This window comes from Coturnix japonica, chromosome Z (assembly GCF_001577835.2).
Source record: "Coturnix japonica isolate 7356 chromosome Z, Coturnix japonica 2.1, whole genome shotgun sequence".
Lineage (NCBI taxonomy): Eukaryota > Metazoa > Chordata > Aves > Galliformes > Phasianidae > Coturnix > Coturnix japonica.
The window spans coordinates 66371437-66388020 of record NC_029547.1 but is presented as its reverse complement, the minus strand read 5'-3'; the positions used below and the strand labels follow the sequence as shown (position 1 = coordinate 66388020).

At 36.4% G+C, this 16584-nt stretch overlaps 1 protein-coding gene across 5 annotated transcripts in view; it reads right to left on the bottom strand.

Moving 5' to 3' along the window:
- Positions 1-16584, bottom strand: part of SNCAIP (synuclein alpha interacting protein) — a 57652-nt gene that overhangs the window by 23975 nt on the left and 17093 nt on the right. For 2 of the 5 annotated variants that reach the window (XM_015850066.2, XM_015850067.2), the window contains exons 2-4: positions 13287-13390; positions 7848-7920; positions 6220-6279 (exon numbers count right to left, since the gene is read on the bottom strand). In XM_015850066.2, the coding sequence (XP_015705552.1) occupies positions 6220-6279; positions 7848-7920; positions 13287-13343 (190 nt within the window). In that variant the 5' untranslated portion in view covers positions 13344-13390. Of the gene's footprint in view, positions 1-6219; positions 6280-7847; positions 7921-13286; positions 13391-15921; positions 16009-16584 lie in introns of those variants that run through there. The other 3 variants (XM_015850064.2, XM_015850068.2, XM_015850065.2) reach the window with 3 other exon arrangements.

Genomic DNA, 16584 nt, shown 5'->3' with positions numbered 1-16584 from the left:
TGCTTCAGCTTTGCTGCCATCTGAACATGCGAGATGGAAAGCAGCAGCTGTGTGCCCTCACTTTGAAGAAAACACTTTTTATTTATTTATTATTATTTTTTTACTGTGACGTTGGTCCTGCAACCAGCTGCCCAGTGTCTCAGTCTGTGGAGATACTTAAAATTCCACTGGACATGGTACTGGGCAACCTACTTACTCTAGTTTACCTTGAGTAAGCAGATAGGCTGGGAAATGTGATTTCAGAAGGTCCCTGCCAATAAAAACTATTCTATGATTGTGTGATCTGAAAATTAACACCTACTCATTGAGGTGTAGTGTTTCCTTTTTTCATTTTGCCTCTGTATGTCGGGCTTCTCAGTCCATGTTTTCAACCCTTAATGCTTATGCACAAACACACACACTGAAACACACACACATCTACAATTCCAGACCTTCCAGTGCTTTATTTCAGCACACTGGAGTCTGACCAGTGGATTTGACTCACAGAGAAGAAAGACAGCTCAAAGCACCTGAACTCTTAACCCTATCAGGCCTACACTCTTCTTTATAGTTCCAGTCAGTGAAATTTATGTTCTCTTTAATTAGTTGAAATTTGATAATGAGTTTTCTTTATTTTGTTAGTTTCCGTGGAGGGGCAGGACTAAATTCACTAAAACCTCTAGGCAGTTTATGCTTCCTATGCTCCGCTTACTGTACACGAAGAGTTAATGCACTCTCAAAGAATGCAGCTTAAACATAGCAGATTTATTACACATGCTAACTGCATATCAGTGGGATCTAATCTGTGGTCAAAACACACAATTTGCCATGAACACCTTCCTAAGGAAACAGATATATATGCTTTCAGTGCAGCATTAATGTTTGAAGTGAAAGATTAGCACAGCTTAGTAGTTACGGATGTCTGAAAATTACCTTAATACTTTTGGAAGTGCTTAAGAATACATTTCCGAAAAAGAAATAAAAAATAATGATAATCAGAAGGCATGTATCTTTGTGGGCCAATACAAAGAACGCACTGTACTGACTTATTTATGTATTGTATAAGATTCTAGGTTCAAAGGCCTACACTTTTATGTTGGTTTTATTTACATGTGAAATTTTTTCCAAGTGATACAGGCAAATGGATACCATATGTTTCCCAGCTGTTTTGTTCTGACAGGAACTATTAAGCACTCAGTATGGAAATGAATTCTGTCTGAGTTTTATGAAAACACTGTTTTCAACACAGGGGTCTAGACAGAGGGAAAGGCATCAACATTTTGTTTGTCGTCACTTTCTATAAGCTTACATTTATTTTGCTGCTTTGCTTATCCCACTTTCTAACCTTAATAACAAGCATTTACAGAAACCACCGTTGATAAAACTGTTAAATCAGGCACTACAAAGAAGCTATGACCTTTGTAACAAATCTACCCTGGAGCACTGCGCAGTCATATATTTCTGTTTTATTCCATCACAACTAGAGTGGAGCAAAGCAATTGCATTTCCCCGTTGTTTTAATTCCCAGCATATTGGAGGAGCACCTCTTTGCAAATGCTATCTCCAGAAAAACAAACTGGGACATCAAGAACAATTATCAGCATTTCTACCAGCTTATGAACATGTTCTGTGCTTAACTGGGCTGACGAATTTACTCTGCACTTAATAAAGAATTATAATACGGCACAAACCACATAAGGAGTAGGGAGGAAAGCACTTAGATGCTGTATGCTTTGCGTTATTGTTTAGACACTTACAGCATGGTTTCCCCCTACAAAACACTAAGAACATTGGTCAGAGTGGAACAGGGCATTGCTAGACACTCCTCCATCCTGTTTTCAGCTGTTTGCTTATGGAGAAAGCAAAAGCAAGCAATGTCTGTGCCTTCTAAAACACCGGTACAGCAGGAGGTATTTGCATGGTCTTCAATACTTGCTCCTGAGGAAAAGCCTCTCATTTATTTCTCCACACTTATGAACTCGGACAAGGGCCACCGAATGTCTGGGTCAAATAAATACTGTTTGATTCTTTTATAAACAGCAATAAAAGATGTCTTGAGCTTAAAGCAGTGGACCAGAAAACTGGAGTGACTAACGTGATTCCAGAATGTGACAAATAGTTCTGGTATATTCTTGGATAAGCCACATCTCTTCCACGCACCAATATTTTAAATGTAAAAATGGTGATGACAAAATTTATTGTTTTTCCCAACAGTGTTATCTTCTTCTTTTCCCTTAACTTTTAATCACTAACTTGAGAGACTTGCATGATCCCACTGTTGTACTAATGTAGGAAACAAGGAGAGGAACAGAAAAACTGGGAAGACTTTTCACTATCATCACTATAGAAGTGTAGGTCTGATAAACCTGAGCTTCTGAAGATTGGGTTGAATTTGTGGAAGTAGTTCTTCCCGTATATTCTGCTTTGTGCTTGTCTTGAGGAAGAAGAAACACAAGATTTGAATAAAGAGGCCTGAGGGTATATTTACAATTTCATTCACTTAATGAATTAATTAAGAGGGATACATTCAACCTGCAGCCAGTCATTCGAATACCTCTAAGCTGTCTTGACTCTAATGAAAATAACAAAGAGAAATATTTCACTTCAGGTCTCTATGGAAACTACAGATGAAATTCACTTCTGAAGTTCACAGAAGAGCCTGTCTCCCTGGCATAAGGGCTCAGTAATATTCTTTAACTGCTTATGGGTTCCTGATGTTTACAGCACTTGTAACACAAGGAGGTGACTAAGGGTTATATACCAAACCCTACGTGTCCAAATGAAACTGACCATAATGCAGAGTGTTTGTAGATGATCCACACAAGACCACCATGGATCCACCAAACAGAGAACCCAGAACAGTTCACATACTGGCTGTGGATCTGATGAAATGGTCAAGCCTCTAAAAGTGTGTCTCTGTCACCATCACCACGGACTCATTTTATTAATGCTTTGACTAATGGTCTGCAGTCATGACTACTACTATTGAAAAGCTGGGATATAAAATGGGCAGTGGTACAGGCAGGCAGGAAATGGCTGCAAAGATAAGGGTCAATAATTGGCACTGAATCTATGTTGTTCTACTAGATCATTAGATAGATAGACCTCTGTTTATTGTGACTGAAAAGGCGTATTAAATCATTCCTCTTCTGTGGGAGGCAAGTGGTGATCCTCATTATGATCTTATATCACCATGGAAGCCCTTTTAGTTGGATATCAGGATAGACAGCAGGATCTTACGGTTGGCTGTGTTGAACCACTGTCCAGCAGAAGAACTGCATGACTTCTTCTTATCCAAACAGCTATCAATCATCAATGACACTAATGCTGTGTTTGCCTGGTGACCTGAGCCAGACTGTGGTAACTTTAAATTTTCTGTACTTCAGCCTTTGCTTTCTGTAAAATCCATATCCACACAATCAAAAAATAGAAAGAGAATTGTGAGTAATGGAGAATAGGATTTAGCTTGAGCTCTGAATCTGATAGTCCTACAATATGGCAAGGCTATCTCCTGATTTAATCACACCTAGTTGGTCTTTCAAAGGTCTATGAAATTCTGAAGTTGAATACGGTTATTACTATGATTGCTTCCCTAATAACACTTTCTCCAAGTATCCTGGTTCTTTATTGTAGGAGCCATCTGGACAATAGATCCTTGAGCAAACTGGACCAACTCTGAGCAGGATGTTGGACTAAATACCCTTCAGATTTGCCTTCTGACTTAGTTATTCTGTAAAGGAAGATGTAATGACCCTGGAAGAACAATTCCTTTTTACAGGTAGCAGCAAGACTGGAAATAATGTGTAAAACTGACAGATGGCAAAAAAAGAGACAGCTTTTGCCACAAAAGCTTTCCCCTCAGTATTTGAAAATACAGGGAGATACTCCCTGCTCTTGCTGAGAATGCAATGAAGAGCTTCTTTAATGACTGTTCACAAGAACAAATTTTGCTAGGTTGGCTCTGTTGCCACCAAAGGATGGTGACACCATTCAAATGATTTTATTTCAAATACTTCCTACTTTACAAGGAAAAACTTGGAGTTTACTCTGCTTTAACTCATCACCATTAAAGAAGCCTGAGATTACCACTGAGAACTGCCCATACTCATTTTTTTAATAGCACTGCATCCCTCTATAGTTATTTGGGGTCACAATATATATAAAAAGGTTCACATTGGGAATTTTACTGTCCTCTGAAATAAATACCTGACCATCTTCCTTGCAGTATGACTTCAGCAGAGCATCTTGAATCAGTTAAATCTTGTACTCATTCCAGATCCATTTAGAGCACTGAGATTCTGATTTCATATGCAGACAGCAAGGTGTTGTCTACATGAGGAAAGCCTTTAGAAAATTTCTCACACTGTTAAGACATTCACTCATCTCCAACACTAGCAGCGATATAGAAGCTCCAAGGGGTGGAGGAAGGTATCTCCCTTGCATATCAATATATAGTAAAAGCTAGTTCTGAATAACTATCTATTATGATCTCATTAATGTAACTGAAATAATAATATTTTAACAATTTTAACAGAAGGTGGCACTGTTTTACAGTTTTAATATATTAATAACCTTCAAGAGTGCATTTTAGACTTCTTTAATGTAAGCTCTACAGCAGGAGAGTCTGAATTAAAGAATAACCCTGCGCTGATAAAAATGAATATGGAATTGTTCCCATTTAAGCAGGATGAAAAGAAAGTGAGGGTCTATAAAGTACAGAAGCAAGGATAAATAACAATTTATCATTTTAAATAACAGTACATATTTTCCAGGTCACACAAACATTAATAAGAGTCTGAATGAATAAATACTTTGCCTCAAAGTCCAATTTCACTTTTTTGTTATAGTTAAAAACGAAGAGCTTGTGATAGAAATTGTCTGCTGTATTATGTTTCTTAGCATTTTATACTAATTTCATTCTGTTAAATAGAAAACCTATCATCTTTTGAACTCTTTTGTGAGTTTATAGTGGTGGCTTTGGGTAAGTAAGATAACTGTTGGGCAATAAAGATGAACTTGATTTTACCTACAAGCAAAAAAAAGACCCAAAATGAAATACTGTTCTTATTTGAGATAGACATTTAAGGACAATCAAAAGTCACTGTAGCTGACAGAATATTCTTCAGCACAATGATATGGTTCATGGAAGTCTATTGAAAAACAGATGTTAGACTTGATGATCCTCCCTGAGGATTGCTTCGAACTCAGAATATTCTATGATTCTGTGAGATGTCTTGAACCATTTGTTCAAGCGGCCGTAGAAAATCTGCTCAGAGAGAAAGGAAGCAATTTCATGCTTAATAACAGAAGCATAAAGGACTGATTTCTGCTGCCACAAATCAATGGGAAGGCCAGCTAACACTTCATTTCAGGAAAAAAAAAAAAAAAGGAAAAAATAAAAAATAAAAACTGTGTTGATACTTAAATTATAGTCTTTAATTCTCTGTTTCTGAAGAAGAACAATACCAGTTAATAACCATAATAACAAGAACAATAATAATAATATCATTTAATAACAATACCAGAATAATAACCATAGTAACCAGTGGTTACTATTCCAGCTGTGGAGTTCATTCTCTTGAAGCATGATGGAAGAAAAGCTGATAATCCTCAATCTCACTTTATTGGGGGTAAAACAGGCCTTGGCCTATGGTATGTTTTCCTAGGATTAGAAGTGTTTAGAGCAAGTTGGAAAACATAATCAAACACTCTCATACCTTACTAACAAGTTATTTGATGTTTAGTTCACATGTGGAAAAGAACAATAGTAGTTATAGGGCTATTTACTAAAGTTACCTGAGAATAAGGAACAATTATACCTCCATATAATCAGACATATAGTTAAAAAAACGTAATTCCAGAAAGAGGAACTGACCTTTAAATTTGTTAAATCAATCTTGCGATGAAAATGATTACCTTTATATTTTTTAAATATTTTCATATTTAATAATGTATTTTCAACATTAAAGTTGAAACTTCTTGCTTAATTGCCTTAGCGCACCAAGTGTTTTTTCTGAGCTAAGGCTGAAAAAGGCCATTGTTTTTTTAGGCCTTTCAGTTCCTGGCATGTCTAGTCTGACAACTAACACATTATACTTCAATTCCTTTCAAGAAATGATTATTTGATTATTGTAGAGTTCTACAATTATCTGTGGTACTTTCTTCGCGGTCTATGAAGGCAGGAAGCTGCATCAGAAGTGATGCGAACAATCAACAGATTGAGCCTAACACAATGCTTACTGATGCAGTTCCACTGATCTTCCAGTGAAGTGATATCTTCCTGTACAACTCCATGTGCTTCTATTCAGTGATTAAGAAAAATAATAAATTGACTTTTAATACCATTTTCCAATCCATAAACTCACAAGTGATAAGTAGAGTGAAAAAAAAACCAAAAAACAAAAAAAACACAGCAGATTTCAGTTCTGCTTCCAGTTTTCCAGTATTGCTATCAGTGCTAAAAACCTGTTTTTTTGACTCCAGAATTATACACAAAGCTCTGAATTAACTTCCACTGGCAGACTCCCCAGCACTGCTACTGTCTTCCAGCAATGCCTGTATTTACTTCTGCCAGCTCCTTTTCAAGGCAATGGATGAGTGGAGATGTAATTAAAATCATCATTGAAAAACGTCTGACTGCAGAGGCAATCATGAAACAACAGAACTACACAATAACTGTCAGTATCCTGTGGTTTTAAGGAAGAGCTCACAACCAATGCTTCATCCTGCTATCTGTCAGCATTTTACTCTAAAAAGAAGACATTTTTCTTCCTGAGAGCAGACAGAGACGCTGCCACTGTGGCTGAGCAGTACTCATGAACAGAACAAAGAGCACAATGTCTTTTAGGGGCTATTATGGCTTTCTTTATCTTGTTCACCTTGCACTTGAAGTGACTGAGCACATGAATAACTTCAACTCTTTATGAAAAGATGGTATAATGCCGTGTCACCAAATGATCAGCTGTTAACACTGATAATGCTAAGACACTGTGGGAGGAAATGAAGGGGGAAATTGGAAATCTACAGTACTCTGAAAGGAAAACCAAGAAGTTTGTCAAAGCATAGCACAGCTCCTGAAGTCTCCTATCATCCCACAAATTCCAAGTCTGCCCTTTCTGTTATAAAAATCTTCTGATTCAACAACGTTAATGAAAATTCAATTAAAACATCAAATGAAAGCGCAATAAACTTTTCATAGCTCAACAAAAAAATGCTCTCTCACCAATTCGTTTCTCCTCCATCAGGAAGACAAAAACAAAAGGGGATTAATCTGATTAACAGAGTGAAAAATAGCACTGTACGCACTTTTTATCAGGGGGAGGGCAGGAGGACGAAAGGTCCCCAGCTGGTTCTCATCTATATGCCATGATTCTTCATTTAGTTTACACTATTAAACTCAAAAACTCTGCTTTAATCTTAACTATTACAGTATGCCTTAGAGTAGATTCTATCATGTAGCATCCTTGATACAGTTTCAGACTCTGGCAAAACATCATCCCTCAAACTGGTCGTGGCCATATGGGTAGTAAATGTATCCAACATTTTTTCATTGGCGCCTACATTATTACATCTTGTCACCAATGGTTTCTCAGGTTTTCAAGTAAATTGTTGCATATACTGTGGTTTTGAGCTGCTGAGATGAAGCCCAACACTTATCTGTATGCAGCCAAATCTTTTTTTGGAACTTTTTTTTTCCTTCTAATGAACTAACATCTGTTGAAATAAAAAAAAAGTCATGTTTCCAGAAAGCTGTACAAAAATGAGAGAAAACAAAACAATAGAGTACTGCCAAGAAGAAACTTTTGCCAAGTTGTACGTGATAAAAAGCAGCCTAGAAAGCGATGGGTGGACAGAAGTGGGGATCATACCTGATCGGTCTTCATTTTGTGAATCACACCTTCTACATAATTCTGGGATAGTCTTCAGAGAAGTTATAGAGTACTGTAAAAAAAGGAAAAAAAGCAAACAAACAAACATCAAGTGAATGATTTTAAAAGGTGAAAGGGAAGGCTTTCCAACGGGTTGTGATAGCATTGGTAGTGGCTAGATCCATCCTTCAGGCAGTCTGATGGTGCCCTTAGACAGCATAATAATGCAGATAATGTCAGCTTTTGTGTCCCACAAACAGATTTCCTAAGACACAGGACAGTACCTCTCCACCACAGCAATGCCTTTCCTGTACACCACATTGTTCACATCACAAATATATGTTATACCCTCTTTCCATGGGATGTATAGGTACCTCAAGTATGAGAACAAACTTAGATCTCACAATAAATCTAGACTTCACAGTCTCACTCTGCCCACTTGTACTGTAGCATTTATATTGCAAGATACTTCACGATTAACAATTAGAATTCAAATTTTCAGAAGGCGGTATGTAAAATTTAACGATGAATATTTGCACCTTAAAAATCTGTTTTCAGAGGGAGGTATATATACATCCATATATCAGACCACAAGGCTCATATCTGGAATTCAGACTTTATAAAGATAACCTGTGTTGTTATTTTGACATGATAGGATACACCAGACTATGATCAGTATGTTCCCTCACTGCAGCATTAAAAGGGAGAGAACCAAGGATGATGTATGCATGAATAATGTTATAAACTTGAAGAATGCCCTCAGTGGTATACATAACCCAGATTTATAGAGCTGCAAATTCTGACATACGGGAACTAAGTCACTTCATACAAAGCTTAACCAAATGCTTAAATGTTACAAATCTTTGCTTAAATAAATGAATATCACCATGCCTGTGTAGGATCAACAACTTTGTTAAAACAAAACAAATTCCTATTAAAAACTTTTTTTTTTTTGAAACTAAGAAAAAAAATGATTAGCAGAACTGGAATTTCTTAAGGAACCTATAAACACCACATGTTTACAAACAGCTACTTTTAGTCACTGTGTGCATAATGACTACACCCTCATTAGCCTTCCATGCAAAGCTTAAGCGGTCAAATAATGGCTGTAGCTTAGCTGACGGTTTGTCATTCAGTGTTTGATTTGCCCTAAATGCACAGCTGGCAATCTACTTCTAAATAATCTAAAATCAACCTTGTGATCAACTGAAGAAGTCATTTATTTATTTCTCTGGTGCAAGTTCAAGTAAGTCTGTTGCACAGTTGATTGTAGTTACGTTACAGAGCCTCGCTAACCTCCCATGCCTCAGTTTTTGCCATGATGGTCTGATCAGCAGTGAATTGATAAACCTCATCTACAACAAATACTCCCAGGTAGAACATAACTTACTAACTAAGACATTTAGAACACACATTAAACAGTGGGGTAACTAAAGGGCTGTGACGGTACCCTATCTGACAACTTAAAGCAACAAACAGCAGAGGAACTGACACAGGGAGAAAGATGCTGCTACGATACAAATTAATGTAAGTTAAACACGCACAAGCACAAACACCATGTGCTTTACTTCACTGCAGTTTCATTGTTTAATAAAGATCAAGTTGTTAAGCTATACATCTTGCTATTTCAGCACAAAGACTCTGAAGGCAACGTTGAACTGGCCTAGTAAGATTCTTAAGAGAATCCAAGAACATGTCTCCAAGGAATATGGTAGCTTCATAAGACCAGCTGGTGCAGTTTAAACTATTACACAGTTTGTAATTCAGTTAGAACGAGGCCCTTTGTATTCCATTGCTATGTGCTTTGTCAGGCATCCTCAAAAACATGAAGACTTTTCTCTTTTTGTCCTTTTTTTCAGTTCTTCCTGGAAGAACAAATTTTCTTGTTTCAACATTAAACCAAAATGTATCCAACCCCCACAGCTCTCCCTAATAACAAGAAACTGTTTAGTGTTATGAATTTATTTATACGTTTTAATGTATTAGTCATACTGGTTTGATATCCTTAACAGGTTTCCTCCCACTCACCTCTCCTCTCAAAGAGACTTCTGCACACTTATGTTTCTTCCATCTGTCTTTTATGATCAAGAAATGGAGAACTCGCTGAAGATACTCTTTTAAAAGGAACCCTTCCCAATCCTAAGTACAACACATTGCTAGCTCTTCTCTCTACAACTACTTTTTTCTTATAGTCTAGCTCCATTTCTCATCCATCAGCTTTTCTTCAACAGAGAGCTTCAAGGCTATCAGTGATAGCAAAGGAGGCTAACATTGCAGCTTTTCCCTAGAACATCATTTAGTTTTACTGTTATTCAAGTTTGAGTTGATTATTTCCCACTTTTCTTTACGCATTCTTGTTTCACACTGAAAATGTAATCCATTTCTCCTAGTTTCCCAATAGAGCAATCAACTAAACCAAGAGCTAAAGGTCATGACCATGGGCATGAGTATCAGTGAAAGGTAAGGAGATCTGTGTGCTTTTTTAGTCAATGTATGTGTGCTTTTTGCTGTTTAACAATTGTGTTGTTAATAGAGAAATAGGTATGTGATGGCCTCTTTGATTGCTGATTGACAGCTGCTGCTTTTTGTTCCCCTGGCACATCCTTAAGGACTTTGTAAAATGGAACAGTATAAACAGCAAACAAAATACAAGAGGCAGGCAAAACTACTCCATGTGAATACAAGATATTGCTATTTTTTCAATTCAGGGGAAAACAGAAGCTCCCTTAACAGCTTATCTTAGAAACACTTGTATGTCAAGTAGATCTGGGCTATAGAATGTGAATGAATGCAAGTCAACATTTTCAATTTCAGCTGGTTTGCAAATTTTAATTCAAAGAATTTTAAACACGATATAAGAGAAATAAAATTTCAGTCCCTGTTGAGACTGTGCAACTTCTCTGCCTCTTGCAGACCCACAATATCTGAGAAATATCAGAGGAAAGAAATACTGTATTACAAGGTGTAGCAATGTATGAAAGGCCCTATAGAAATAAATAAATAAACAAGCAAAAAGTGAAAATGGCTTCATTCACTGGGTCAAGACCTCAGTGATTGTGTCCCGATCTGAAATTTGCAGCTTGTTGTTTTTATTTAGACAGAGAAAGCAGACACTTCCCTTCCTTATAATAAATTTGTTTAAAATTGTTATTACTGTAAGCCAAACAACAGTCCAATTTCGGTTTATTTTCTATACTGGTTGATACGTCACTTAATTCCTAATTCAAATCCCCTTATATTAAAACCTTTCTGTTATATTTACATTTTATGTAAATTTATGTTACATCTACAGAAAGGGCTGTTAAGCACTGGAATGGAGTCACCATCCCTGGATGTGTTTAAAAATGTCTGGACTTGGTGCTCAGGAACATGATTTAGCAAAAGGTTGTTAGTGTAGGATGGTTGGGCTGTGGCTGGACTCGATGATCTTTAAGGTCTTTTCCAACCTGAGAAATTCTATGATTCTATGGTTCTGTGATTCTGTGCAAGGATGGACAGAAATAAGCTTTTCGAGGTGTGTCAACATACCTGGCAAGTTGGCAGCTTTTTATTAGTCACTTTTTAATCGCAATTGCTTTGTTTGATGCTCTCAGATACATTCAGACTAGGCCTGGTCCAGCACTGGCAGCAACCTACGAACTCAGCTTCAAGCAGCTTATAAATATCTATCAGGGTTATATACACTTTTTTATGGTCATTTGATATCATTTCTGTAAACTAATATACTGGAAAACAGTTACAGTAGCTTCAAATAGCATAATTTCCTAGTCTGATACAAATTCTGCATAGTAATTAAAGGATGAGGAAAGCTTTAAGTAACCAAAACAGCAGTACACAACTTAAAAGCAAAGATACATTTATGGGTAAAATAAAGAGAAGAGAGAAAAGGGAAAGCTTAAAACATAATTTTACTTGCAGAGTAAGTATTTATTGCTTCATTAAAGTATTGCTTTAATGAAACTTAAAGATCTTAATGTCTGTTATTTCGTCATTTTTGTGTGAATTGTTATCCAAGAATAACCAAAAAAACCAACACCTCAGTTTGGTTGCTTCATGTTACTAAGGAAATAATGCTACTTTTGTTTAATATAAGCCCCATAAGTCTATTCTGCTGTCTAAACTACACCAAGATGCTCTGTATCATACATACCTGACACTGGGCCATCCTAGTTTTCAGAATAAATATCTTATTTCAGAGATGTGTGCAATTTAAAACAAATCCCAGACTGCCTTCGATATCTATTATATTTTGTTCATTTTTGGTGAAGGGGTCTCTATGAGGAGCTGTGCTAGCACAGTGCTTTCCAGCTCAGGTACTTTTACAAGCACATCATTCTAACAGTCTTCTTGCTGCCATTATTTTTGGCCAGCACTTTTCCGCACTGGATTAAAACCAGAGTGCAAAAAGGGAACAATTTAAATTGTTACCACCAGTGCTGCACATCTGCTCCTTCCACAGCAGGCTGGTGGTAAAGTGTGCAGGCTGGCTATCACTGAATGGTACATGGCAAGAGGTGATGAGAGCAACTAAATAACCAGGAATTCCCTTATTAATCTGGTTCCTGGCAACAAATCCTTTGTTCCCTTAACTTGTGAAAGCAGAACTAAAAGCACCACCTCCACAATCGGTGCTGGTTTTTAATTCAAGGCTCAGAGAGTAGCACATTACAGCAGGCAGCCTGAGCCACTCAGTGGAAAAACAAGTAACTTAACCCACCAGTATGCAGCAACAGCCTCAACGGGAGAGACACAGAGAGGTTATATCCCTTATGTTTTACAGTCCTGCAAAACTGAGCACAGAAACAGACACCAGGACATGATCTACTATAGAGCAGTAATAAAAAAGTTGCCCCAAATAAGGTATTCTTCCAAGACTGGCTTATTTTCCTGTTATATTCTGGGCATTTGCCATAATCCTCTTTAATAAAAAATATCAGTGTTACAATAGGTAAAAGCAAAATCCTGTCCAGTAAGAACCTGTCTGTGAATACAGCACTTGGAATGTTTTAAAATGAATTAAGAGTCCTCAAAGTTCAAGGAAAAGACCCCTTTGTTAAATGAGCAAACAAACAAAGTACAAAGCAAGACAAAGCAAAACAAGAAACCCAAACCAAAATAAAGAAAAAAACAACACCTACAACAAACAAACAAATGGAAGAGTGAATCAGAAACACTGCCACCACCTCCACTACAGCTATGAAGAACGCTCAGGGAGATGAGACTTGAAAACTGAATTAATAAAAACTTATGGTGTATCCAAGTCCCTCATTTATTTGTATCCAACATATTAGCAAGTCTATTCCACCAAAAGCAGAAACATTAGCAGGAGGAACACTGTGATGATTTATCTTTTTGTTATTGTTGCTTTGTTTGTTATTTCAGAACTAAGATATCTAAAATTGTCTCTATTCACATAAATAGAATAAGACTAATACTTACCGAAATATCATCACTAAAGTCTATCTCATCCAAATCAAGGTATTCAGGGGCTTCCATTATTCTTCTATGGACATTTTTGGGTGACTCAGCATAGTAGTAAAGACCTAAATAAGAAAAGAAAATGAAGTCAAAACCACATAGAAATAGTTTAGTATAGTTACTTGATCACTGAAAGCACGTGAAGTACACAAGTAGGTCTTTGGGAGATCAATCCTCAATGAAAAAAACAGTTTTTCTTCTGTACTCTGGAATATCTTCTATTAAGAATGCTATTCCTTTACTGCCCAGAACACAGCTCGTTACTCCTGTTCTCCTCTGCTCAGGAAAGGCATACAAGAAATGAGAAGCACATGATGCACAGAAACCAAAATCCTATCACACCTCATCTCTACTCCTCCATACGAGCAACAACACAGCACAGCTGGTTCAATACAGGTGGTGATTTATCTGTCCTCAGTCTCTACTTGCACTTCTTCCCAACCAATAACCAAGGCAAAAACAGAAAGTGTATCCATCTATGTCCATGGATTCTCAGAGATCTTCAATACACCCTCACAGCAGGGGGGAAAAAGAAGATAAAATTCTCTTTGCAAAGCAAGAAAATTGGGTGTGAAATTCAGTATGTACTTCTGAACAAACTGGAGCTTAAAGAATCAGATCAAAGACAGCAAAACCCAACTTTCTAAATCCTAACTAGAACGAATGCATGTATTATCACTGAAGACACGTGCAAGAGAAGCAAAAGAGGATGCTATTTTAAAAGTTGGTAAAAAAGAATTGTTTTTACAGGACGTGAGTCACTATGTGAGTATTAAATATTGTGACGGGAGCAAAAACAAACCTTGGTAGTAATTGTACAGAACACCATGAAATGCCTAAAGGAAAGTCCAGTTTACCAATATGACAACTGCCAAGAAATACATTTACGAAGAACGACACGACGTTTGTACAGTCCAAATAAAATAACTGCATGAGTGATTTACAGGTGCTTAATGCTGATGTAGGATAAGAGTTTTGGACAAAATCCATTTCTGCAGGTGTGACACTCATTGGCAAACAAAACTGCAATCACGGATCTCCTCAGCAACACCCCATACGAGCTCAAAGCTGACGGTAAGACAGCTGTTGTTGGAAAGTTATTGAAAGAACTGAGAAACACACTCACTTGGGTGTTTCCAGATACAAAAGCTGGAAAATCAAATTTTTATTTCTCACCAAGTCGCCAAAGGTATTTTTCATTACATTTTTTTTTTTTTTTCTTGAAATGGAAATAAACAAAACTAGCCCCACAGAAATCCATAAATACCTTCTTTACTATGTTAGGATATTCCTTCTTCTTTCAATATATGGAAGGAAGTCCAGGAGAAGAAAAAACAGGGAGAGAGGCAGCATGGAAGAACAACTTAAGCTATTTATGTTTGACTCTCACTGTTTCTACTGAGTAAAGCAGTAGAAAGGAGATAGCTTCAAAAGGTAAGAACAATATAAAGCCCTCAGTCCCTATAAGAAAATGGATGTGGCTATACCACAAAACTAATCAGAAGCTGTTCGTTTTATAGATTTCCTAAATAACAAGTGAGTGAGTCACTAAAATCAGACAAAACTCTTTCAATGAGAGGACTTAGCTGTGAATAGAGGTGGCGCATTCAAGTGTATGAATTCTTCTCCTTGTAAGTGATTTTGCTTTATTGACATAGATTTTCAATAAATTTTTTTAAGGTTTATGCTTTAGAATATTGCATGTGAACAACATTAGAGCTTGTTTCTGGCATCATCATGACAACCAAGTTCCTTTTGCAAGCATAAGACTGCAGAAGAAAACAATGTCTGCGCTGTTTGCGTACCCATATAAACAGATAGTAATCACTGTTGCACAGACACAACTTATATGTGGCCAAATTATACAAAATCTCCACTGTCAGCCATTTCACAGTGAACAACTTAAGAGCTGAAGCAGTTTCCATGGAGCTCCTAAAATCTCCTCTACACTGCAGAAGAGCAGAATAAGACGAAGAAATGGGACAAAACAATTAGTATGGATTCTCATTATAGTGATATGCCCAATGGCATGTGTGAAGCACAGAAAAGAGTTTGAAGTGTACCCTGGAATTAAGGAGATTTTTTTAAAAGTCCAGCATGTTTAACCTAAAAAATTAATAATAATTATAATAATTCATATTATTATTTTTTTTCAATTAGAACTGATATATTCAGGAAAAACAAACACTTTCCCATCCTCAGAAACACACAAAAAAGACATAACTTTGATAGCAGATCTATATTCCTGACTGCCATATACATCAAGATTCCCAAATGAAAATTTTTAAGCTTTTCAGTGTAATTTCAAGAAGTCATAGGAGCAAAATATCCAAACAACTGCATACATTTGTGCTAATGTAAAGATGGCATTTCACCCTGAGACATACAAAACTCACCATTCCTATCTGCAATCCTGAAATGCTATTTCCACACAATGTTATTTTCTGTCTTCTTCAAAACATAAATGAAGACATAAATGATGACTATAAAGCACAAAAAGGCTTGAAGAGAAATTCATTTCTCAATATTTCTCAACAGAAAGCTGCTCTTTCCAATGACAGTGCTGTTATATGTAAAGAAAGGGTAAGAAACTCACACATTGAGGATTTCCTCCATGCAGTGAAACCAGACATCAGCTTAGAGAACACGCATCAAATAAGAGTTCCCATGACTATACTTGGTGTCTTATTCAAAAGGTTCACTTTCTGAAACAGAGTAGAACTGCAGTATGTATAATGCAAACCATATGGAAAGGATAGCACTCAGGTTGTGACTATTTTGAGACCTCTGCAATAGCTGAATTCAGCATTCAGCAGGGGTATAAACAAACCAAATTGTATTCACATACTCATGTTTGAGTAACTGCCTGTTCAGTCTGGTATTTGTAGTGTCATTCACATAGGTTTTACCCTGATACTGTAACTCTTCACAAAAAAACAAACAAACAAACAAAAAAAACCAACCCTCACATTGACATAAAGGATATTCATATTGTGAATGAATCTGAATCTCTGATTAGAAGAGTCTGACACATGCAGTTAGTGCATTCTTTCATTGCCCAACATTTACAAGAGTTGCAACTGACTATAGATGAATATTCCACATTATAGATATATTATATATTATATATTATATATTATATATTATATATTATATATTATATATTATATATTATATATTATATATTATATATTATATATTATATATACATATATTACAATACATTGTATTATATTATATTACATTATATAATATATAC